The sequence below is a fragment of the Macaca nemestrina genome, chromosome 16 (genome assembly GCF_043159975.1).
Source record: "Macaca nemestrina isolate mMacNem1 chromosome 16, mMacNem.hap1, whole genome shotgun sequence".
Taxonomy (NCBI): domain Eukaryota; kingdom Metazoa; phylum Chordata; class Mammalia; order Primates; family Cercopithecidae; genus Macaca; species Macaca nemestrina.
In genome coordinates, this window is record NC_092140.1 from 95,453,872 (window position 1) to 95,479,882 (window position 26,011).

At 44.6% G+C, this 26,011-nt stretch overlaps 1 protein-coding gene and 1 long non-coding RNA gene across 5 annotated transcripts; one reads left to right on the forward strand and one right to left on the reverse strand.

Annotated features, from left to right (window-relative positions):
- On the forward strand, positions 1 to 15,605 carry LOC105485971 (uncharacterized). 4 transcript variants are annotated; one of them, XR_989859.3, is made up of 3 exons: positions 1 to 200; positions 369 to 1,061; positions 15,499 to 15,605. It is a non-coding gene; the product is annotated as an uncharacterized lncRNA (long non-coding RNA). The 4 variants fall into 4 exon arrangements; XR_989861.3 differs by lacking the exon at positions 15,499 to 15,605 and adding an exon at positions 9,403 to 9,521; XR_989860.3 differs by lacking the exon at positions 15,499 to 15,605 and adding an exon at positions 4,325 to 4,402.
- LOC105485972 (mesenteric estrogen dependent adipogenesis) lies at positions 6,725 to 26,011 on the reverse strand. Its single transcript, XM_011748613.2, has 5 exons — positions 25,488 to 26,011; positions 14,760 to 14,869; positions 11,132 to 11,244; positions 10,412 to 10,697; positions 6,725 to 7,968 (listed from the first exon to the last, which is right to left on the reverse strand). The coding sequence occupies exons 1-5, from the start codon at positions 25,763 to 25,765 to the stop codon at positions 7,844 to 7,846; spliced, it is 912 nt and encodes a 303-aa protein (XP_011746915.2). The 5' UTR covers positions 25,766 to 26,011; the 3' UTR covers positions 6,725 to 7,843.

The window sequence follows — 26,011 nt, forward strand, 5'->3', positions numbered from 1 at the left end:
ACCAAGCAAGAAGACTGAATCCCAAGTTGTCTGGTGTAAATAGAAGCAGTTTCTGTGATAGTTCCATGCAGTCAGAAGGGTCATCCTGGCTTAGGAGAGGGGCAGAAGGGGAAACGCAGGCATGGAAACAGGAGTGGGCAAGGAGGATGTGACACTCTCCTCCTCACCAGGCCACGTTCCTGGCACCAACCATAGTGTTTGTGAGTGTCAAATTAATTGTTCTTCTACTCTTATAGAGGAAGCTATGTCTTTCATCCTCTTGCGAGAGTTTTCACTGATGAAGGGGGTCTTTTATCTTCATATCCTGGGAACTACTGAAACTGTTTCAAAGAGTCAAAGACACCAATAACAGAGATTCTTGTTTTCAGGGGCAGATTAGAAAAGAAACAATTTGCTGAAACTCCCTCTGCTTACAACAAAACTGACTGAAATCAGCTGGAATCAATAAGGCCAAATGGAGTTTGCACACAGCAAGCTTGCTGATGTCACAGCCTGAATTTTTACCACATGTTTCATACCAACTCCCTCCGAATTTGCACATGGGACCTACGAGGAAGCTTGAAGACAGAACCATGCACGCCTGAAGACCTCCCAGATGTCCCCTTTGCTTCCACCAATTACCTGCTAACACCAGGATCCACCCCTAAACCTTTTGTAATAAAATCACTGCTTTAAAGCCAGTACAAGCAGACAGATTTGAACTGGACTCCTGTTTCCTCAGAAGTTGACTTGCAATATGAAACTTTTCTTTTCTCAAAAACTTGGTGTCATACTGTTGATTTCTAGTGCAGTGAGCCCCTTTTGCTGGATAACACTACCTGGTAATTTGACATACTGGGTGGTTAGTAACTACTGACTGCCTCCAGGTGACAACACAGTTATTACCCACCTGGGTGAAAAGAGAAGACAGGAAATACATATTGGAGTCAGCTGGCAACCTGTTTACAAAGCAATTCACAACAGTTCCTTATTCTTAAGAGGTTATTCTAATGTAGACCTCAGAGAAACAGTGCAGTGTAACAAAGGAGGAATTTATCAAAAGACACAGAAAAAGCATCAAGGTAAGGATCCCAAATATATATGCAAGGAATGTCTTTAAAATGAAGAGCTAAACTAGAATTTTCTGAAGGTAGAGTTCTATCTATATAATGGAATGAATACAACACATTATAAACTCTCATATTTTGAAGCAATGGAGGGTGGAACACATTAGAAGGCATAGATGTTATTAAAAGGAATGAGTCTAAATTAGGATTTAGTAGTGGCATCTAAATTTAAAAAGTAGCACCCAATAACAGATTACTGTCTGGAAATGGTAGAGCTAATTAGCATAGCATAATTTAAGAGAAATATATTTTTAAAATAGAGCAGCAAGTATATAGAATTTTGAAAGTGAATTCTTATTAATATCTTACGATTTGTCTCATTTTAGGCAAGCTGTGAAATGGTGGGGTAGGAACCAAATAGAGAGCCAAAAGATCTGTCACTGCAGCCCCTTAGGGTGAGCAGACCCTTCCCCTGAGCCCTGGTATCCTTATCTGTCAATGAGAATACCAGCACCTACCTCGCTCTGCCGTAAACATGATGAGATCCAACAATAATTTATAAATTGTAAAATCACACAAATCTAAGGTATTGCTCTTGTTGCTATTCTGATCTTCATTCCTTTTACAGTCTTTCATTTCTGCTTCAAAGTGTATTTTTGCGTGGATCCATTTTATGGCAAGCGGTATAGCGCTATTCCTGCCTTTGAATTCTGGTTGCCTGAGGCAACTCCTCTAAATGATTAAGTAGAATATTTCCCCTGCTTTCTTCTGTCCCTCAACAAATACTGACCGTGCACTGAATATGAGCTGTGCGATGGCATTGGGGCAATGCCCTGATTATTATAGTGAACGAACTTCCTAGAAGAGGAGGTGCCTGAGTTGGGTCCTCAATGGTGCTGGGAGTCAGCCAGGTGAACAGGGGGAGGTGACGCAAACTAGCTCAAGGGCCAGAGGCATGGAACAGTGTGTGTAGTCCCAAGACCTTTAGTAGTTTAATACTGCCATGTTGTAAAGTGTGTCAGGGGAAACTGAGAGCCGGCTGGGGTGGAATGCCCTGCAGGCCACCCTGAGAAGCTTGGACTTCACCTGAGCATGCTTGGGTTAAATAGTGTAGTGAAGGGTCAGGTTGGAAGTTTAAGTAAATCCTGGCCTCTCATTCCAGAAGGAGGAGAGGCAAAATTCCACATCGTTCTGCCAGAGTAAGTGAATCATTCAGAAATTAAAGCATCTACGTTACTAATTTAGGTTACTGGTATGTGTTTAGCAGAGTTTCAAATCGATCCAAAACAATTGAGAATAGTTGTATTGAATGGGTGAAATGTTAATTGGTTATTTTCAGTTGAAATGATTACAGCTGGGCGTGGTGGCTCAGGCTGGTAGTCCCAATACTTTGGGAGTCCAAGGCAAGAGGATCCTTTGAGCCTAGAAGTTCGAGACTAGCGCGGACAACATAGGGAGACCCTGTTTCTACAAAAAATGAAAAAATTAGCCAGGCATGGTGATGCACATGTGTCGTCCCATGAGGTGGGAGGATAGAGTAAGCCCAGGAGTTCGAGGCTGCAGTGAGCTGTGGTGGTGCCACTGCACTCCAGCCTGGGTGACAGAGAAAAACCCCATCTCCAAAAACAAAAAAGGAAAAATATGTGACAATCAATTTCTTTCTGTATGCACACATGCACCTGTGTGTGCATGTCCATGCACACGCGCGCGCACACACACACACACACATAGAGAACGTGATATGAAGTAGTAAAGACTGGGATGGGTGGTAAGGGTGAAGAGACAGCAAATACAGAACACTCAAGTTTAAACTGTAACAGAGAAGAAAACCTTTAACCAGGGGTGGAGGAGGGGCTCAGGTAGAGAGAGTTACTACTTAAAACAGGGAAGGAGTAACCAAATTCCTAGGCCAAGGGTCAGGAGCAGAAAGATAGAGCTTGAAGCTACAGGAGAGAGCAGATGGGGCCCAGGCCTGGAGAAGACAGGTGTGCTGGAGAGCCACTCCCCAATCTGAGTGTGCCTACCTGCCCCTGGGCGTGTGTGAGCACACGGATTCAGATTCAGGAAGTCAGGCGGAGCCTGAGCTGCTGCATTTCTAACAAGATCCCAGGTGATTCACAGAGTTTGAGATGGACGGCTCTAGAACCTTGCTGTGCTCCAGTAACCTCAGCAGCACCTGGTTAGAAACGCAGACGTTCAGGCCCAGCCCAGAGCTGCTAAATCAGGGTCTGCAGTCTATCAAGATCTAGAGGATTACTAGGAACATTCCAGTTTGAGAAGCACTGCTCCAGGTCATACGAGAGGCAAGGTCATCTCCTGAATGAGAGGGAGAGAGGAAAGAGTTGAAGGCAAAAATTCAAAGAGCAAGCTAATAAAGAACGGGTAAAAGAATTGACAGGTGGCCACTGCCAAAAGCCCAGAAGAGGTCACAGACAATCTGCCACCTCGTCAACTGCTTTGGATACAAAGATACAAAGTGAAGCATCTCTGCCTTTGCTCTTATATCTGGACAAAAGACTTTCTATTATGATGCAGTATGCAATGCTTTGATTCGAGTATCCTTAAATAGAGATTTCTTTTAAGGAATTGTCTCACACAGTTGTGACAAGTCCAAAATCTGTGGGGTAAGACAGCAGGCTGGAGACACAGGGAAGAGTTGATGTTGCAGCTTGAGTCTGAAGGCTGTTGGCAGAATTCACTCTTGCTGGGGGAAGCCAATGTGTTATTCTAGTTCATCCTTCGACTGATTAGATGAGGCCCACCCACATCAGAGATGGCAATCTGCTTTATTCAAAATCCATGATCTAAATGTTAACCCCATCCAAAAACACCCCCACAGAAATATTCAGAATGACTGTTGACCAAAGATCTGGGCACTGTGACCCAGTCAAGTTGACACGTAAAATTAGCCATCACAGACTCAGATCTTGTTGAGTCGTCTAGGTCATAGTTGCCACTAAGAGGGGTTGTAGGTAAGTAGTCCAAGAATAATTTCAGTCCTCTTATTGGAAATTCCAGAAAAAACAATTATATAGTTACTTTCTATTAGGATAGTCTAATTTAATGGGGTAAATTCTAAGCTCTGCTTCTAACTTGCTACTTGCCAAATTTACTTATATTTCATCTAAATAAAACCATAACAGCAAGTTTAGACTATTGATTCTATCAAAACCTCATCAATCCCTTTTATGTGTGACCTCCCTCCTCGGCCAGCCCTTCTCTCCCTAATTCTTCTCTGAACTCTTTTTTTTTTTTTTTTTTTTTTGTATTTTTTGTAGAGATGGGGTTTCACCATTTTGCCCAGGCTGATCTCAAACTTCTGGGCTCAAGCAATCCACCCACCTCAGCCTACCAAAGTGTTGGGATTACAGGTGTGGGCCACAGCGCCCAGCTGCTTCTTGGAACACTTAAGAAACGCACAGGCTGTGGCGGCCATTGGGTAATTATCAACGCCTTCCATTGTTAGTTCTTCTCTCAGGTTTATGCAAGTAGCAAACAGCAAAAGTGAACAGTCATTTTAAATCTGTTATACCAGCACTTATCCATCCAAATGAATGTTCTCTTTTCCAAAGTAATCATTTATTTGAATGCTGCTTATATTAGTTTGTTCTCACACTGCTATGAAGAAATACCCAAGACTGGGTAATTCATAAAGAAAAGAGGTTTAATTGACTCACAGTTCCACATGGCTGGGGAGGCCTCAGGAAACTTACAATCTTGGAGAAAAGCACCTCTTTCACAGGGCAGCAGGAGAGAGAACGAATGCCCAGTGAAGCGGGAAGCGCCTTATAAAACCATCAGATCTCATGAGAACTGACTCACACTCATGAGAACAGGACGAGGGAACCACCCTCATGATTCAACTATCTCCACCTGGTCCCTCCCATGATATGTGGGGATTATGGGAACTACAATTCAAGATGAGATTTGGGCGGGGACATAGCCAAACCGTATTACTGCTGCTATCGCTTGAAGCATTTTTGAAATTCTTTAGAAACTCCCTTTGAAAACTGACACACATATTATTTTGAATTTCTTCAACGGGGGCATAACTTTGCTCTTTGAGGATAGATTGGATATTTGAAACAGTAAAACGGCATTCAAGCTGATAATTAAGGTAGGCGGTCAAGTTGAGCAACATTATCTTTTAGCCAAAAATCAATCTAGTACCATCAGGCAATGAGAAAAAACAAAAACAAAAAAAACCTCCCTCTTTCTGTAAATCATTTCTGGACTTGCATTCTTGTTGGAATAAGTGACTAGCCTCCAAGATCACTGAGAGCTTGGGTAAATCAATCACTTGGATCAATCAATCCTTAAATATGTGTTTTAAAACTAAATTTTGCCAGGCATGGTGGCTCATGCCTGCAATCCCAGCACTTTGGGAGGCCGACGCGGGTGAATCACCTGAGGTCAGGAGTTTGAGACCAGCCTGGCCAACACGGTGAAACCCCGTTTCTACCAAAAATACAAAAATTAGCTGGGCATAATGGTACACACCTGTAATCCCAGCTTCTTGGGAGGCTGAGGCAGGAGAATTGCTTGAACCCAGAAGGCGGAGATTGCAGTGAGCCGAGATCATGCCACTGCACTCCAACCTGGGCAACAAAAGCAAAACTCTGTCTCAAAAATAAAATAAAATAAAATAACTAAATTTTCCATTACATGTAATTGGTTTTTATCTCCAGAACTTGATTATAAGCATCTTAGATGTTTTCCTTTTTGAATTTATCTCAGAGCACTTGTTTTATTAGTCTTATTAGCTTATATAAGGGTCTTCTTTTACAGGAGTGGAAGCTCCTTGAAGGCAAGGGCCATGTTTAGGCACCTTTGTATGCCAGCATCTACCTGGTGTGTGCACTCAAACATGTATGTTGAATGAATGAAGATGAACTGAATGAATGAATGACTTGCTTAGGTCATTGTTGTCCCACAGATTGTATTGACCTTAAACTGTTAAAATATCAGCTTGGGCCACATTTATACTCAGTGTGAGGTCTCTTTTACCCAGGAAGATCTGCTCCTAGACTTTTCATCAATTTTAAAGATTGCCCAATATAACTGCTTTGTGATAGTTACTAATAAAATACACTAGCACAGTGTATATTTCTTATAGGCGATCAATAAAACTTTGCTGAGTGAATATTGAATGGGTGAATGCATTTGGTACAGAGTTGACTGAAAAGAAGTTTTTAATGGTGAAAGAAACCTTCCAGATCTTTAGTCCATTCCTGGGGTGATACTGATGGTTTTTCTCAATTCCACTACTTAAAAAATAAATAAATAAATAAATCTTCTTTGTCAATTTTGTGAATAGAGTTTCTGTTTCCTTTGGGAAGCATTTCATATTTGATATTCACGTAAGGTTTGTTTGCACTGGTTAACTTAGTTTATTGTTAATACTCTTCATTTTTTTACTGAGTGTAATAATAAATGTTTAACCTCTTCTGTTACTAAGTAGCATTCCCCTTCTCTTTTCTGAAAGATCAGTATCGAATTTTATTTCCTTTCTTCAAATACTTCATAGCCCTGTTCTTCAAAAGGTTCTTCCTGAGAAAGTGGCTATGAAAACCCACAATTCTTATTGTAATTCACTAAGTTACAAGGCAAATACACCACCCACAAACCACAATGGAAAGCTCACATGAAGCCTCAGTCATACATTTAATCAATTCTAGTTTGAATGCTAAGAAAAGTTTTAATTGTGAAAATGCAGTACATAATATTTAAAATATAAATGGAAGGATCATCAGTAGTGTTATCAAAATGCATAACACAGAAACTTTTTAAGAAAAGATAAAAAAATTACACTCAGGACCCATAACTCTTCCTCATTATAAGCATATGTAGTGATTCATTCATGCAGGTTTTTATATGTAGATAGGATTTTTTTCCTTTTCAAGAATTCCATTGTAGCCATGAGATGAAAAATGTATTATGGTGATGGTATAGCTTTCTTCCATTTTGCTTTTAGTGTTAGGATTGCTAAAAGCTTATTTAAAATTCCCAACTGACATAATGTGTTTTCAATAAGGAGGACACTGCCGTGTCCAATACCCTTCCCCTCTCATTGTTCCGTACTGTATCTCCTGGCTTCATTCCACATGGGTCACTTAGTTAAGAGGGAGGCCAAGGGAGTTCCAGTTTCAGGCAGTGTGTGGCAGGGTTACTGTCCTAGCAACCTGGCTACTCCTCCAGTGAATCTCACCGTGAACGTTTCTCATAGGTGTCATATGGCAGGATGAAAAACACATTTGCCTTCCGGTGAAAGATGGCACAGGCTTTTGCCCAGCCAGGTTGGCAAGAGAACAGAACTCTTATCCCCTTGCGCAATAGGTCTGAGTTCAAGGGGTTGGATGCCCCAAGCAGAGGGCCAAATCCTGATTTATGAAGCATGCTGGGTCAACAGCCAGGCAGACCACTCCCACACAGGCTGCCAGGAAAACTCCCAGGGAACTGAGAAAAATGCTCAAGGTGGCAGAACTCTGTGGCCCTTCTGCCTCTTTGGAGAAGAGTTCAAAGTAGAGAATATCCCCCAGCCCCACCCAATGCCATAGGACAAAGGCCTTTCCATCCTGGTAATCATAATCTTTAGGGGAACCAGCTGCCCTGGGAATCGCCTGCCAGGGCATCACATCCACAGAGGCAGAAGAGAGTAGCCCTCCGTAGAAGCCACGGAGGAGCCGGAGATTGACACGCAGGTGGAAGTTCCTGCCTCCCACCTTCTACCCTCCCCCAAGCCCATAGTCTAGCACAAGCCTGGAGTGTAGGAGCAACTGCTAGAATGTTCAGTCCAATCAGATAAATTGGTCGGGTGTCTCTTCAGATTCCAGAACACTTGGAAATGGTAATTCTGCCAAAAGAGGCTCTGTCAGAGACGATCTGGGTGACAGATTGCAGTTAAAAACGTCATCTATTGAACCTAAAAAACAGTAAACAAGGCTTGCATTATTACTATCACTGAAAGAAAAAAAAACAAAAGCCAACAGTGCCTTTCAAATTCATGCAACATAACTATTTCAATAATTAATAGAGAATCCTGGCTTCCTCAGAAAAATTCAAAAGGCTAAACAGAAATGTGTTGCTTTTTCTTTATTAGTAGGACAAGATTGTCACTTGCTTTCTTGTGGGCTGGAGTAAACTTTCAATGAGCTTAATATACTCGTTCACACTTGAGGGCCAAAGGCTTACATTTTGGGAACAGTTACTGAGGACAGAGGCCAGTTTTTGCAGGGGATGGAGCCAGGTTAGCGCCCTGGTGGCCCTGTGCTCTGCCTGTTGTGATGCCAGGTTTGGACTGCGTGACAAGCAGGAGGTGTGACTTGGCTGTGCTGTCTGCAGTGCATGATGACAGCTTCCAGGAAGGTCCCTGCCACACTCCTCTCAAGTTGAAGTGGCCCCGGGGCCGGCTTAGAGTAAACTTTTAAGGAAGCTCTGCCTAACTTCAAACGTTCCTCAGTGTCCCAAAGATGGGGTGGACACTCCAGGCAGCCCACAGGACAGAGGGTGAGCCATGTTGAAACCGGAAAATTCTGGGGCTGATAGGTGAACTGAGGGGTGTCAGAGAAAGGCCCAGGCACATATGGCACTGCAGCAAAAGGGCCAGTTAATCATCCCCTTCAAAAGGATCAGAGTATAATCCTCCACATGATTGCAATGGAGCAGAACACAAAGGCATCGTTGTGAGGAACTCCCAGGCAGAGAAAGCTGAAACAACATGGGAAGAATAGAAAGACAGAGAGACAGAGAAAGAGAGGGGAAAGAGAGAGAAACAGAGACAGAAATGGAGATGGAAGAGATGGAGACTGAAATGAAGACAGAGATGGAGAAAGAGCAGGAGAGAAAAACACACAGAGAGAAAGAGAAAGAGATGGAGAGAGAGAGGAGGAAGGAGGGGAGAGAGGAAGAGAGAAAGAGAGAGACCACGTCTAGGATAAGAAATGGCTAGTAGCAAGCATTTTTGTTGTAAACATTTGAAGAAAGAAACACAAGCTGTGGCCAGGCATGGTGGCTCACACCTGTAATTCCAGCACTTTGGGAGGCTGAGGCAGTTGGATCACTTGAGGTCAGGAGTTCGAGACCAGCCTGGCCAACAAGGTGAAAAACCATCTCTACTAAAAACACAAAATTATCTGGGTATGGTAGCACACACGTGTAGTCACAGCTACTTGGGAGCCTGAGACACGAGAATTGCTTATGCCCAGGAGAAGGAGGTTGCAGTGAGCCGAGATGGCGCCACTGCGCTCCAACCTGGGTGACAGAGTGAGACTCCATCTCAAAAAATGAAACACACACACACACAAAAGCAAAAAACACAGGCTGTAAATACAATGAATGAGGACTCTCTATTTTACAGGTGAACTCTGAGAACACCACAGCTTCACAGAGACTGCTGGTTTTCTGCAATTAGCAGCAAGAGTCCTGGCTCAGGGAAGTTGCTCTACAGTCCAGGCTAGCAAAAGACAGACAGAACGGGCTCTGCAGAAGACACATCCAGACAAGCCGTGATTCATGCCACCTGCAGCCACAAAGGTGTCAATACCAAGAACTTGCCATATGTCATCAAGAGTGTGTTAAATGAAACCTCAAGAGTTATTCTTTTGTGCTCTGTCCAAATCTGGAGAACCCTTCCAAATACAGTGAAAGACTGATATCTTGGCCGGGCACGGTGGCTCACGCCTGTAATCCCAGCACTTTGGGAGGCTGAGGCGGGCAGATCACAAGGTCAGGAGTTCCAGACCAGCCTGGCCAACATGGTGAAACCCCATCTCTACTAAAAATACAAAAATTAGCCAGGCGTGGTGGCAGGTGCCTGGAATCCCAGCTACTCGGGAGGCTGAGGTAGGAGAAGCTGAGGCTTAAACCCAGAAGGCGGAGGTTGCAGAGAGCCAAGATCTTGCCACTGAATTCCAGCCTGGGCAACAAGAGTGAAACTCTGTTTCAAAAAAAAAGATTGATATCTTGACCACGTAGACCCCTCCCAACTCACCATTTTTGTTCACATTCTGTTGTACAGAATGTGAACAATTGGAAGGCAGTGTTCTTTCTTAATATTTAAATAATTGCCAATAATATTTAAATGATCATTAATACTCATTTAAATTAATAATAATCTTTAAAGTTATTTTGGATTATACCACATAATATAATCCTGATGTCAGAAAACTTAAAGGGGCCCAAAAGGAAAAGTCACTACATTTGTTTTTGGTAATAAACATGTCCCACCTCTTACTTTCTGAATTTTGTGATCTGTTTCCCTTTTATTAATAGGTCTTGCCTTTTGAATCAATTGACTCTCTTCCATTATTTTATTCTACCCTTTTATTTAACTACTTTCCACATGTCCTTGGGAATTTTTAACATACCTCTGGAAGTTACACTGAACTTTCGGTCAGAGAAACTGCTCCTTCGGATTAAAGGCTCACTCATTTTTTCCAGAAATAACTTAATCGTCTCCTTCTTTTCTGGACTTGTACTTGACAAATTCAGAACTTTTCCATTTACTTTTACAACGGAATTACTGAGCCCAAACCAATAGAAGAAATCAAATAATGCGTCAGCTTTGAATTCATATGCAAAGCTTAAGTTTTCTCCATGAACCACTTCATTTCCTGGGGGGAAGAAATTCTTCACTGCCTCTTGAAAATCAAACTGAAAGAGAGAGGAACATTGCATTGACTTCCTGGACATAAGTATCCTGTTGACATCGTAGAACTAACAACCGCCCAAATATCCAAACATCATACCTCTTATTTCCCTTTCACTCTCACAGATATTTTTAAACTGTTGTCTTTATTTTTTCTAACAAAACTTTGCATTTGCATCGTATTCCATCTAAAAATTCTGAACTGCTTGGCCAAAATTACATGTATTTTTACCCCATTTCTAATAGGTCGCTAAGAACTAAACTCACTTCATTGGTAGCAATAATGCTACCTTCGAGAACAAAGTGTCCGGATGCACTTTGTTTTCTAAGGGCCATTCTCTTGGCCTAAGTCAGGGCAATAGGGCTTCAGTTCCTGCATGAAATGCATGAGCTCCTTCCAAGTAGTTGACATTCCTGGATTCAGACAGGCTAGGCTTACCTGAAGCCGGTAACTTTCTCCAATCACTGAGGAGATGACCATGTCCATCCCTTGCTCTATCTGTCTTCTTATCTTGGGGTGCCTTGTGTTCACAAGAAACGCATATGTCCTTTCTAGAAATTAGCAAGCAGAATTCAGAAACAAGTATGTCCATGTGACATAAGCATGCTTCTTAGAACTTGCTATAGCAGTGGTTCCCGCCTCCTTTGGAGATTTTATTCATTTATAACCTTCCTCTCTGCTCCCTCACATCCTTACTAAAAAGCCTCGCCAGATTTCTAGAAGTGTTTCTGAGAATTTTGCAAATTTGAAGGAGGTTCTGGGCCGCTATAAAGGCAGGCTAGACAATCAGCTCCCACAAGGCTGCAGTTTGTCACTGGAGTCTCAGAAATCAAAAATTCCACTCTGTAATTATCACAGATGAGAAGTGTGCCTCCACGGCATGTATCCAGTGTGGGGAAGGAAAGTGAAAGATCGAGATAGCCAGTTTTCATGTTCCTGCCGTGCTGGATTTTTTCTTCTTCTTTTTCTTTTTTTTTTTTTTTTAGATAGAGTCTCTGTAACCCAGGCTGGAGTACAGTGATGCAATCACGGCTCACTGCAGCCTCAACCTCCTGGGCTCAAGTGATCCTCCTGCCTCAGCCTTCCGGTCCTGCTGGGACCGCAGGCATTCACACCACGCCTGGCTAATTTTTGTATTTTTTTGCAGAGACAGGGTTTCATCATGTTGCCCAGGCTGGTTTTGAACTCCTGAACTCATGCAATCTGCCAGCCATGGCCTCCCAAAGTGCTGGGATTATAGGCATGAGTCACCATGACTTGCTAGGTATTCAAATCACAACTTGGCTCTTACAGAAACTTTCTTCTTTGAAAAAGAAAATTTGCAAAGATCAGGAAATGGGGCTGCTCCATGCTTTCCACCTCCACCCCTACCCCCACCCCATGCCCTGCTCTCCCCATTCTCTCCAGGGACCAGACATGCTTCTGACAAATGGCTAGTCTAGGGTTCTATGGACCAAGACAACTGGAGGTTGATTCTTCTCCCTGCCGCTACCTCTAACACAATCCCAAGTGGGAAAACATCTCCCTCTCGTTGTTTAAATAATACCATGTGTCTGTCCTGGCAGACAGATTTTTTTTGTTGTTGATTGATTAGTTTGGTTTTGTAACCCCTCTTGTCCAATTCTACATGATTTAAGCCAAAAGAAGGTTGTTTACTCATTAGGAAATATAAAATATTAAATATTAGTAACCAGCAACCTCTTAACTTTTCCACTCCCCAGCATCAAGCTCCGTGGCCTTAATTACTCAGTCCTTGGTCTAAGGAGACACATAGATACCTGTGTTCTCCTCCATTTAACAGCCAGGGACCAGCCACTGTGTGAGTTTTAGAACTCAATGTTTTATACTGGCTTTGAGATATCTCAGAGACAAACCTTTGGTCCACCAACAGCAAGTGTTTACGTCCTCGAGGAAGGCATTTTAAACTAACCTTATTTATCTTGTTTTTCTTACCCATGTTTTACTTTCTCCCAAATTATTTTTTGGGCGCTTTAGATATAAGCTGCCTTATATCCTCTTTAACACAATAGACAGACAAAGTAAGCAAACTGCTTGATACCTTGAATTAAATCTCACGTAAACCAAACCAGCACCTCTGGGCTCGTTATATACTCATGGCCACCACACTTCATGGTTGTGCTGATGGGGGAGGTTGTACACTGCCTAACTCTAGAGGCTGTCATTCACATTTAAAGACATTATTTGTATATTATGACAAACTTGTGGGAAGCATTAGTAATCATCTTGAGGAAATGGTAGCCTTTTCTGATTTGCACAAAAGTGCAGTTTAAAATAACAGCAAGACTGGACATATTGCCTTAATCACAATTTTGCAATTCAAAATTGATCATCTTAAGCTTTGTGTCATGGAGCCTCTTCATTTGACAGCTTTTATCACAATTAACTAGTACTGGGTTTCTGAATTCCTGCTGTGGCGATTCATTACATTATAGCATGCCTCAGACACCTGCCTCCTTCCATAATAGTTGTTCGACAACTTCATACATTTTGTAGGCTACCTACAAATTCCTCCTTGTACCACTACCTATACTTTCATTAAAATGTTAAAATGAAGAGGGCTCTTACTCCTTTTTTAGATTCCTCCTGAGTGATGGATGCAGGAGGTGTACTTGATACAGCTGTGAATTACATTCCTAAAGAACTATCTGACTTTCTGGTTATAATCAAGTCAAGGAACACGTGGGCTTCAGATGTTCTAATGAGCATTTCTTGCTACTGGGCGTTCTGTTCCTGGCCTCTTCTGCAGAAAGAGCATCGTGACTTTTTATCGTCAAATGAGCAGAGAGAGCTCCACAAACCTGAATGAGAGTGAATGTTTGGGAAAATCTATTTGAAATTTGTAGATCATTTCTTAGTCCCTTGGACTCATTTTAAGAATGTTAGTTAGAAGCAAGTTTAAGAAATTCTACTTCTATTACAGAACGTTATGCCCATGACTTCCCCCACATATCATTCTGAGCAGGAGGAGGAAGGCAAAATGGAGACATTTTCATACTGAAATTTGGTTTAATATAGTTGTTACCAGCTAATCTGATTTCTTGGAAGAAACAATAAAGAGATGTGTCTAAATACGACATTCCAACATCATAGCATGAAACAGAAAAGCATCCACAACTGCTATTTATTTTCTTAGTTTCCTCATCTATAAAATGGGAATAGTGTAAGTACCTCCTAGGTGGGATAATTATGCATCCTAGTTTGCCCGAGTCAGTTTATATCTTCATCCCAGAATAATTATTGATAGTAATGATGTTCATGTTCATAACGTCCTCAGTTGATAAGCCCTACAAAGTTGTTGTGCTGATCCATTACATTAGAGCACTTCTTAGACATAGTGTTTGATATGTGGTAGAGCATGTTATATATCATCCTCATCACTCTAGTCATTTCTGCAACTCCAAAGTCTCAGAATGTCAGATCACTTCCCGCCTAGGCAGGAAGTAGAAAAGAAACCACCCAGACAGGTAGCTTCTGCCCTAGGATCACTGAGGGGTTTGTTCTGCAGGCCTGTGCTGTGCTTCAGGTGGCCTCACACACCAGGCTCCTTGCTGTCCACCTCGTCACAAGCTGATTTCTGCCCTGCTCATCAGCATGCCTCAGTCCACACCCCAGCCCAGTTTGGTCCCAGCAAGGACCAAACCAAAACTATTTAGGTACTGATATGGTTTGGATTTGTGTCCCTGCCCAAATCTCACATCGAATTGTAATTCCCAGTGTTGGAGGAGGGGCCTAGTGAGAGGTGACTGGATCATGGGGGCAAATTTTCCCCTTGCTGTTCTCATGATAGTGGGTGAGTTTTTGCTAGATCTGGTTATTTAAGAGTGTGCAACACCTGCCCTTCTGCTCTCTTCCTCTTGCTCCATGTAAGACGTGCCTGCTTTCCCTTCACCTTCCAACATGATTATGTTTCCTGAGGCCTCCCCAGAAGCAGAAGCCTGTACAGCCTGCAGAACCGTGAGCCAATTAAACCTCTTTTCTTTATAAATTACCCAGTTTTAGGTATTTCTTTACAGTAGTGTAAGAATGGACTAAAATAGATACTTACCTTTTGAGGTGTCTTTTTTGGTCTGTACATTAATAAAGAACAACATTGGTTTGCTCAGTATAGTTTCCCTGTAGTCTTTATAATCACAGTAGTTGGTCAGTTCCACATACCTATGAAAAAGCAGAGATCATTGCAAATGTAACATACCGTTTCATCTAAGTTAGGAAGGGGATGTACTGGGCAGGTGTCTGCCACAGCCACAGACCTTGGAGGGAAGTTCCCTGAAATGCGTCCTTACAGAGGTCACTATATAAGTGAATCTTTCTGGTCGTGGCTGACTGGCTGAAGGATCAGAGTGCAGCCCACAGGCAGCCATGATCCTGGGGGTGTCCTGGCATCGATGTTTGGCTCTCAGATTGTACCAGATCATCATCAGTATCATCTGTCATTTGGGCTAAAAGGGTTCATTTGAAGCAATAAGAGCTCTAAGTCCCTCTGAATTGAGAATGAATTCAACTTAAGTAGAATTAGCTGAATTTTCTCCAGGGGAGTCATCCTGTCTAACTTGTGGGCCTAGAATTTTCCTTTCCTTCTCCCCACTTCCCCTACTAATCCCAGGATAAACCAGCCCCCTCCATAGATTATAGAATCAACCAATATTCATATGAACTATTACTAATTCACATCTCCCCTATGCTGAGCTTGTGTAATTAAAAAATGAAAACAACTGATGTTGGACTTTTCACTACATCCTTATTAAATTTAGCCTTTTTGGTTTTCATTCATTATTCTCATTTAGGAAGATCTTTCTGAATCCCGACTCTGTCATCCAGCATGTTAGCTTTCTCCCCTGCCCTTCACATCTTCCAAGCAGCCTAGCTACGTCCCTATCTGCATTGTTGATAAAAAGGTCCAAGTGCAGATTAGCTTCCTTCAAGAAGCTGGCTGATTTTCTAACTAAACCCAAACTCAGATGCCATGTGGATGTCGGCAAGCTGAACGGCCCCCGGCGGGCTGAAGGATGCGTCTGCTGCAGTCTCTCTGAAACCCGGAGCTGGTTCCCCATTGACACAGCTGCGAGCATCTGCACGGAGCGAATGGCTGGCTGAGCTGAGCACGCGGGCTGCCTTGTGCTACACCACAGCATGTTTGTTTCTTATATCTAGTCATCAGCAGAGACAGCTCCAAGCAATTCTTTCTGGCTGGTTGTCTTTCCAGTGCCTGACATGAAAATCACAGCCTTGGCGAGAAAACAGCCGCTGCAGGGAGTGGTGGCCACAGTACTCGCAGCATCCCTCCCCTGCGTCCCTTCCCAACGCCCCTTGGAGGGGCCAGCACACAAGACAGTGACCAGGGCATGTGTCAAGAGCATGCGAGAGAATATCTACCCTGAGGCAGGAAAACACAGCTTCCACTCGGCTGTCTCCCAGCTTGGTTTCTTAGAAATCTGTGTCATTATCTTTCTGCTGGGACTGTCAGACCTGATTTTGAGAGCATTTAAAACCTGACCCCTGATGGAGCCTCTAAAATGCTTCCTGCCTTCTATTTCAGCAAGATTTTAAAGCAGTCTCCACCTCCCGCCACATCTGTAGTGGTGGCTGCTTGGGGGCTGTTCCTGGGGTGGGGAGGGAACATGGGGCTGCAGTGTTCCAGAGAAGAAAAAGACCGGTGTGGAAGTTGACGCTCACAGAGCGGGTGAGGATGGCAGGAGTAGAGGAGAGGATGATGGGAATGGAGGAGGGGCGCTGGGAGGAGGAGCTGGGGTGTTTCAAGGGAATGGACGGCCAGGTAAGAGAATGCAGACCCACACAGGGCATTGGTAATGGTTCTTCCTTCACCGCTCCCCTGCCCTCATCCTCACCAGGGCAGACCCGGAGAAAGGGGCTGAGATGGGGGAACCTCAGCAGACTGAGGGGAGTGGTGCTGGTGTTGCACATCAGCTGGGAGAGAATTTTCCTACCCTTTTTATCCCTGTTGACCAACTGCCAAAAGTTACTAGAGAAAGAAAGCAAAGGAGAAGGCGGGAAAAAGAAAACCACCATTTGCTGGGCTCATTCATTCATTCACTCAGCAGCTTCATTGAATCCCGCTGATGAGCCGGACACCAGGTGAGCATTTACATGTGTCTCATTGCCTCATCATGCTGGAGGGGCTCAGAGCCCAGGAAGGGGGCAGTGGAAGGAGGCAGTGCAGGGTGCCCCTGTGCTCACCCATCCCTCTTGCCATCCATCTATTCAGCTGCCAAACGCCCGGCACAAATATAGATATTTCAGAATTACTAATGCAAATATTGCTTCTACATATTGAATATTTATCATAGTTGCTGAAGTTATCATTAGGCAGGCAGGCAAGAGTGGCTTGGAAAGCGGGTGAAGAGAAGGTGAAATCTGTGGTTACACGGTGGGGTGAGGTTATAGGTGGAGAAAAGAGAAAGAAAGCCCCTGCAGCGAAAGAGGAAGAAAAGGGCAAGTCTGGTTTACATAAACATAAAAAGATAGCTGGGTGATGCAGGGGCAGGGGCAGGCTCCACCTGTGACCCACTCGAGGCAGGTTCCCCTTTCTCCTACCACCCTGTTTACATGGAGTTCAGTCATGGTCATTTCAGCTCCTTTAGTATATTCCTCAGGGTGATTCCTCTATTCTCTCAATATCTGGAGTCCAATTGTCATTCTTAATGGAAAGCGCATGGCATTTGTGTACAATGCATCCAGAAAATCTGCAGTTTTGATGCCTTTTCTGATGACACAAACGCCAGTACAATATTTCCCTCTGCATACAAAATTGATTGATAGCTGATGGGTCAGTGGTTCCACAGATAAAAATCTCAATTTACAAATGATCTCTGGTTCAGAGAATAATCAGTTTTCCCTGGAATTTGGTGGAAGGTTTTTTCGAATGCTACTGGGCTCAAAGAGCAGGTATTTGGCATGGTCATAGAAGGAAACTTGCTGGATAGCCACATGTTGAGTGTAATCTGTGACCTACACATCAGCTATCCATTTTTGAGCCTGAATTTCATAAAACACCTTGGATAATAAAACTACATGCAACATAATTTAATCTGCCTTTGATGATTCAGGGGTACTTGAATTTCAGCTCCTTAACAGGCTGTAAACCTCATCACAGCGCATGCCAGTTATCACTATACCACAGATGTGTGAAAACACTGCTTATAGAAGATCTCTGATGCCAGAACCGACAGACAAGAGATTGTAGCAAGATCCCTACTTAATAAGCTCCTTATCTCTAACCAGACCACAGATAAGGAATACCTCATTAATTCATCCATCCCCAGCCTCCCGGTTATGGTCCAATTTTTAAACACCTTGAAATTCCATTGAAATAAATAAATGTGAGCATTCACTAAAATACAATAAGATCAGAGAACTTAGTTGTTAAGGGGCACAGATATTTAAGTTTCTGACATGTAATCACTGGTTTTAGTTTAAGACTATCCTTACTAGATTATATTAGGGACTAGATATTCGATATTCTTTGTTTGTTTGTGTGTTGTTTGTTTGTTTTTTGAGATGGAATCTCACTCTGTCGTCCAGGCTGGAGTGCACTGGCACAATCTTGGCTCACTGAAACCTCTGTCTCCCAGGTTCAAGCAATTCTCCTGCCTCAGCCTCCCAAGTAGCTGGGATTACAGGTGAACACCACCATGCCCAGCTAATTTTTGTATTTTTAATAGAGACAGGGTTTCACCACATTGGCCAGGCTGCTCTCGAACTCCTGACCTCAAATGATCTGCCTGCCTCAGCCTCCCAAAGTGCTGGGATTACAGGCATGAGCCATCACACTGTGCCTTTAATCATAGATATTTCAGAATTACTAATGCAAATATTGCTTCTACATATTGAATATATGTGATGGTTGCTGAAATTATCATTAGGAATGAAAAGCAAACACGTTAAGATAGGCTCTTAAACTCTCATTTCTTCATTGCTTTATCCTGGCCCCAAAATGCTTCTGGGGTGAAAGTTTCTAAGCTTGGCTTCAATCCAAAGATTAAAAGGCAGGACAAGTCCGGGTGTGGTGGCTCACATCTGTAATCCCAGCACTTTGGGAGGTCAAGACAGAGGACTGCTTGAGGCAAGGAGTTATAGACCAGCCTGGGCAACAGAGTTCCAGACCAGCCTAGGAAAACCTTGCCTCTACAACAAATTTTTAAAATTAGCCAGGTGTGGTGGTGCATGCCTATACTCCTAGCAACTCAGGAGGCTGAGGCGGGAGGATTGCTGGAGTCCAGGAATTCCAGGCTGCAGTGAGCTATGACTGCACCACTGCACTCCAGCCTGGGTGACAGAGCAAGACCCTATCTCAACAAACAAACAAACAACCCAAAGCAAGCAACCAACAAAAAACAAACAAAAAAACCCCCAGCAGGACAATGTAATGGGAAGCACAGTATTTCAAAATAAGATTGAATTCATGTCCTAATTTGCCGGCTATGTGAATTCAATTCCAGAGCCACAACTCACTGTGACCTTCCGGGGCTTCTTAACCTTCTGCACCTGTTCACTCATCTGTGGAAAGGGCATAACAGTATTTTTTTCCCTCATGAGGAGTAAATGCAGTACATGCAATGTAGACATATGAATTTGAACCCATAGTAGATGCTTAATAAACATCATGAGTGTCTCTAATCCTGGCCAACTTGGCAAACCCATAGGATGAAGTTCTGTAAACTTCTGACTCCCAACCAGGGCTGTGTTCATTTAAGTTCCCAGGAAATTAGGAAAATTTCAGCATCTGATAAATGAGCAAGAGTTGCTCTTTCCTTGTTCCAATTTCTTTCCTCATTTTTTCAGTTTAGGAGGCTAAAGGGAACAACTTAATGACAGCAACATCTAAAAAGGAGGACTGAAAAAGAGCATTGTGTTTTGCTTCTAGCAAATCAGGAGTCACTGAAAGATGGCCCACCTCTAAGACACCCACCTTTCAAAGCTGCCCCAAATTTCCCTTGGCTCTAACAATTTCTGCTCAATGACAAATAGGAATTCAAATCCTCCATGAACTCCATCGAAGGGTGGAGTGTGTGTGTGTGTGTGTGTGTGTGTGTGTGTGTGTGTGTGTGTGTGTTCATTAAAAAAATATATGGACAGCTGAGCAGAGACAAAGAGGAACACACACTGCAATAGTCTGTGTAGGAGGCCCAGGAACTGCTTGTCACCTTCATAATTCTTTGCTGTGACACTAAGCAAAAACTTTCAGAGCCATTTTACTCTTGGGGGAAGCAGGATGCCCCTGCCATGACTTTCCAGTGTTAGCTTGATCTCCTTACACAGAGTCTCGCCCTAATCTCTTTTCCCTTCTTCCCTCTGCCTTCTGCCTTAGTTCTAGTGAAACAAAGCAAAATTTTTAGACTTCTCACTCTAATGTCTGTGGCTCACACAGACATGATTCAAGGGTACACATGTTCATGCATTCATTCCTTAAGGAATTGTTGACACTTAGTGTGTGTGAAACTCTGACCGGGGCAGAGGATGATTCATTCATTTATGCATGCAAGGAATGATTACTGAGTACCTACTGTGTGCTGGGCACTGGGGACACAGAGATGAGAAAGGGAATAGCCTTGCTTCTAAGAAGCATACAATCTCCTAGAGAGACAGATGAGAAAACACACGATTTTGGTATGAAATTATGAACGTATAACCTTCTAGCTCAAAGTGTGATCCTTGGACTAACAGCACTGGAATCACCTGGCATGATGAAGAATCTGGGGCTCCCCCGAGAATCAATCAGAATCTGTATTTTAACAAGGTTTCCAGGAGACTTGCATGCTTATTTAAAGTTTGAGAAGCACTGGTCTAAGACATGGTCCCTTCTATTCATAGGCTTGCAAACTGGTAAATCATTCAAACATACTAACGCCAAAGAAATGCATAGTTCTCTGTATTCACGTGTCCAGGCTCCACTGGGTTCTCTCCCTGTCTGTTAAGCCAAAGGGAGCAAGTCAGGAGGGGCAGGGGTTAGAGCCATGTATTGGGGTGAGATGGGTAGTAGGAGAGATTGTCCTGTCAAGCCAAACAACCCACAAGGGTTGGACAAGAGCAGGGGCAGGGGGCACCCCAGGAAGAGTCACAGTCTAGCTCATCCATGGGGACTACAGGATGGCTGCACGCAGGTAGGCAGGCAGGTAGGTGGCAAGGACCAGGGGAGCTGAGAGTAGAAAGGAGACCCAAGTGTGGCTGCAAGTCCAGAGCCTGGCTCTGAAGAAGGCAGGAAGGAGAGAAGACCAGGAGGCACATCGCTGTGGAGTAATCAGATCTGAGTGTGATTTTTGTCTCTGTGACCTCAGCTAGTGTTTTAACCTTGGAGACATTCATTTTCCTCACCTATAGAATCTGGCTAACAAAAGGTACCCCATGAATGGCTAAGAGATTAAATAATGTGTGTAAAGCTCTTGGCTTCTGGTGCTGCTTCAGTGTTACTACTATTACCACTTTATAGTTGAGGAAATGGAGTCCCATGGACAGGAAGTAAATTTCCCAAGGTCATTCAGCTAGTGAAGAGCAGAGCCCTTCCTCTAGACTGACTCTCCTAAAAATCTCACAGCTCAATGCATGCATGGTTACTATTCCACCAACATCACTATGTGTCCTGCTAAGGGGCTGCTGTCCTAAGCAGGTTGCTACATCTAAGACCACATTTTCCAACCTCCCAGCCTCAAGTTGAACTCTCTTCTGAGAACTGGGCCTGAGCTGGCAGACAGAGCCCAGCACTTCCCACTGCGGGATGGAGGTGAGGCTTCCCCCAGTAAACTTCCCAGTGTGTTCCAGCCTGCCTGTCCTCATTTTAACCCCATGAGTGCCGCTCCACCTCACCTGCATTCTCTGCCCTGAGTAGGAGTGATTGTCACCCACCCAGAGCAGGTCACAGCTCTGCTTTTAGTGGCTCCTTTAAAATCACTGCACTTACTTCCTTTTGTAGGCTGATTGTACAAGATATGCACTAGCCGACATAATTCCAGTTATTTATTTGTAGATTCAGGAAATGAGTGATAAAGCAAGATTATTTCAGGTTCGAAGTAATTTGCTGAAAGCATAGGTTCTTCTGGTTCTGCTCGTCTTCCCACTTAGCAGCATCTTACCTAGGTAAATGACTTAAGCTCTGAGTCCTAATGCTTACATCTGTAAAAAGGAGCAATAGTGCGAACTTTGTAAACTGTTATGAGATAATAGCTGAGAAATACTTTGCACCATTCAAGTAAATGTTAGTAGCCACCATTACTATTGTATTTATTTTTATTCCCCAAGCAGCTTCTTTCATGCTAGGGGAGCACCAAAAAGAAGGGAATCCAGGTCTTCCTTGCCAAACGTTTGCCATTATACTTCACCAAGAGGCTGCTTTATAGAAAGAAAAGGTGTGTGTGTATGTGTGTGCACGCGTGTGTGTCACAGTTAATGGTAATTTTGACTTTTAAGTATTGAATGAATAGCTCCCTTAATGAACATTACCCACATCTTGTGTCCTGAGCACATTGTGTTTACAACACGGGTGAAAACCCTGATCTTGAAAGAAAAAAATAAAAATAAAGATCTTGCCGTAAATCCTACAAAGTAGGACAAATATTTTCAAGTAGGTTCTGGAAGGAGCTTTGGGGCTGGTGGCCATCACTAAACCTTCCCACTATGCTAGATTTCCTTAGTTTACTTAGTAGGTATGTACTTATAAAAATGTTCAAGTATTAGAAAATGAACCTAAGTGGTGCTGCTAAAATCATCCTCTTGCTCTCTTAGCAAGTGAATCATCTGAAAGTCAAGGTTGGTGGCTCTTAGCCTTTCAGGGTTGCTTGGAAAAGGGCCTCATGAAAGCCACAGCACACACATAGGAGGTCCCAGAAAGAAATTCTAATTACACCAGGGGCTTATCCCGTATGCTGAAAATATTTGTTGAGTTAAAAAGAACCAAATAATTAATAGAGCAAGGACTCTTAACCTGGGTCCAAGGTCATGAACATCCTGGATGGTCACCAAAAATTGGGTATATATCTACATTTCTGGGGAATGTACATACAATTCTCAAAAGTTCTATGGTCCAAAATGATCAGGAATCATTCTGCCTTTTGGGATCCCTGGCCATCTTGGTGGCTGCCTTTGCTTAGAGGCCATCCCACACCCAAGGCCAGAATATGTTGGCCACAAAGAAGATGAAAAGTCACTGGAGTCCATCCACTCTAGGCTCCAACCCATTAAGAAGGGTGGAAAATACAAGCTGGGGCAAGCCAGCTCTGAAGATGACAGACAAGGCCAAGTGAAACTGGTCATCCCCACCAACTGCCTGGTCTTGAGGAAATCTGAAATACAGCACTAAGCCACATGCTCTCAAAGCTGCCATCTACCACTCCAGCCGTCATAATATTAAATTGGGCACAACAGGTGGAAAATACCATAGGAAGGGCACCCTGGTGTCACTGATCCAGGGGATTCTGAGATTTTTTTTTTTTTTTTTTTTTTTTTTTTTTTTTTTTTTTGAGACAAGGTCTCACTCTGTTGCCTAGGCTGGAGTGCAGTGGTACCATCTTGGCTCATTGCAACCTCCACCTCCAAGATTCAAGTCATCCTCCTCCCACCTCAGCCTCCTAAGCAGCTGGGACCACAGGTGCATGTCACCACACCCAGCTAATTTTTGTAGAGAGGAGGTCTCACTATGTTGCCCAAGCTGGCCTCGAAGTCCTGGACTCAAGCAATTCGCCTGCCTCAGCCTCCCAAAGTGCTGGGATTACAGGCATAAGGCACTGCACCTAGCCCTGAGATCTTTAGAAGCACGCCAGAACAGACTGGTGAAAGAAAATCATGCAAATCTTTAATAAAACTGGCCAGAGCTTATTTTTCAAAAAAAGGGAGGGAAGGAAGGAAGGGAGGGAGGGAGGGAGGAAGGAAGGTTGTATGCTATCCCTGAAGCCAAGACAACTGGGCAAATTTGGCAGCTCACAGGAGTGAAACTTTAGATATCTCAGTTCTGGCTTCAGCATGCCGCCCACCTCCTGATTCACAAGGGCAGAACCTCTCACTGCTGCCCACAACCCAGTCCTCTCCCTCTGCCTAGAAGGCTGTCTCCATTTAGACCAGATTCCCTCCTGGCCATCCTTCAGGACGGCACACTCAGTTATAAAAGCCTCTTTCCCTGCCTGAGGACAATAGATAGCTCCTTCCATCACCCAAATTATTTTTGGAGGCTCCTTGCTATTTCCCAGGTACAAAAGCCCTCACAGTATTGCTTATACAACGATAGCCTATTATTTGTTGGTTTGTATTTGCACCCTGGTCTGTGTTACCTGGTCATTGTGACCCAGTTGTTTATTCTAGATTCAAAGCTGTCACGGAATCACCGCTGTTTAATTTTCTTTTGTGTAGGAGGTGTTCAAAGCAAAAGTTAGATGACAGACTTCAAAATCATTTCAGATTCTGCAGCACTGTTTGCTACAATTAGGAGAACTGGTTCTGTCAAAAGACTAACCTATGGCTTCAGTTAATTCTGGACATTTTTATTTTTCATACCCTGTTCTCAAATACAATGAGTATCTTCTTTGTAAATCTGCGCACATCTGATTTCTGACTCAGTTCCTCCCACAGTCCTCCGCTTATGGTTTGGGATTGGAATTTTCATTTCACTAAGAGAAGGAGAAATTCTTGCTGGGAAATGGTTCTTCAGGCATTCAGAGCCCTCACTATCTTTGTCTGGAAAAGCAAGCTTTTTTCCCCAGAAGTTTTGGAGACTGCACGTTCAATATCTCATTTGGTTTGCTTGCCTCTCTTGGCTCCCTGCTACCCACAGGGTGCCACAGCACGCTGTCTTTCCCAGTAGCAAAGGCACTGTGTCTCAATACTGGCTATCCTATTCATTTCTGAGTCAAACTCTAGACCATGCTTGCCTCTTCAGGCAGTCGGCGCTCTCGGCACAAATATAACAGGGCTTTGCACTCCAGGCCCTTGCCAAGGGTGACCTCTGGAGGCCTGAGGCCATGTGGAATCAGGCCTGAAGTGCCCTCCTTTACCCCGTGGCACCAAAGCCTGCTTCAGATGGCTGGACCACATCCTGCCAGCTTCATGTCTGCCGGGAAGAGCTTGGGGGCACTTTGGCCACAACAGTCAAGCATCCTGGGGGCCTCCTTCCAATGAAGGCCCGTAGGTTTCACACTTACTTCCCCAGAACTTATCTGTGCCTTCCACAGCCCACATGGCCCCAGTCTGGACTTCCAGGGCCTTTGTTCCCTTCTCAGTTCGGTTTCTTTGTTTATGTTTGAAACACGAAGGGAGACCAGAGGTGGGAAACTTTGAGCTTTTGCATGCTTCTCCACTCGGTCTCCTCACTGGAGAGGGCTGGCCGTGCTCAGAATGGTGCATGCTCCCTGTCCCCACCGCCACCCATGCTCCAAAGCCAGGATGTGAGTCTCGCAGCGCTGCAGACAGCCCCTAAAGGGTGTGCCCCCAATTTGAGCTCATCTGACCCAGTTAAGGAGCCAGAATGGGAGAAGCATCCGCCAGTCATGAGCTCTGACTTGGGGCCCCTGCCCTCCCCCTCGCGCCCGGGGCCTGATGCCCTTCTGAGCGGCTTCAAGCAGCAGCTGCAAAATATCAGTGCAAGAAGCAGGAGAACCAGGGCGAACATGCAGGCTCCCGGTGACGGAAGCAGAAGGAAAGTCTAGAAGCACAGGGAGTAGTGGGCCACGCGGGGACGCAGGCGGCGAGGAGAGCCCAGGCTCCCAGAGACCGCAGCCGGATGGAGGCTTCTGCGGGTACCAGGTGACGGGCTGGGGCGCGCGGCGAGGCCACCCACCTCTTGATGTAGCTGCTGAGGCGGTAGAGCTGCCCGTCGAGGCGCACGAGGCCGTCGCCGAAGACGTTGAAGCCCCCCTGCGCCGCCGCCGGCTCCCCGGGCCCGGCCACCACTAGCTGGTCGCCGCGCAGCTGGAAGGCACCCGGCTGCAGGCGCAACAGCTGTGCCAGTGGCAGCAGGGCCAGCTCGCAGTCGCAGGTCCACAGGCTGCGCAGCTCCCCAGACGAGATGGAGGTCAGGCTCGGCCTGGCCACCGGCTCGCAGACCGCCCCAGCCATGCCTGCGTTGTCGGTCCTCCCACCGCCTGCTTCCGTCCCGTCCCTGCTTCCCCCAGCCAGCACCTGATGGTCCCCAGGAGGGGCAGGGCGCCCTGCCTGCGCCAGCCGCGCGCGGGGTGCGGAGGGGGTCGGTCTGCCCGCCTGGCCGGGACGCGGTGGCCGCTCAGGTGCCAATCCGACCGCCCGGACGGCCCCTGCCAAGCTGCCACTCGCTGGGAGCCCTGCAGGCACCGCGCGGAGAAAGCC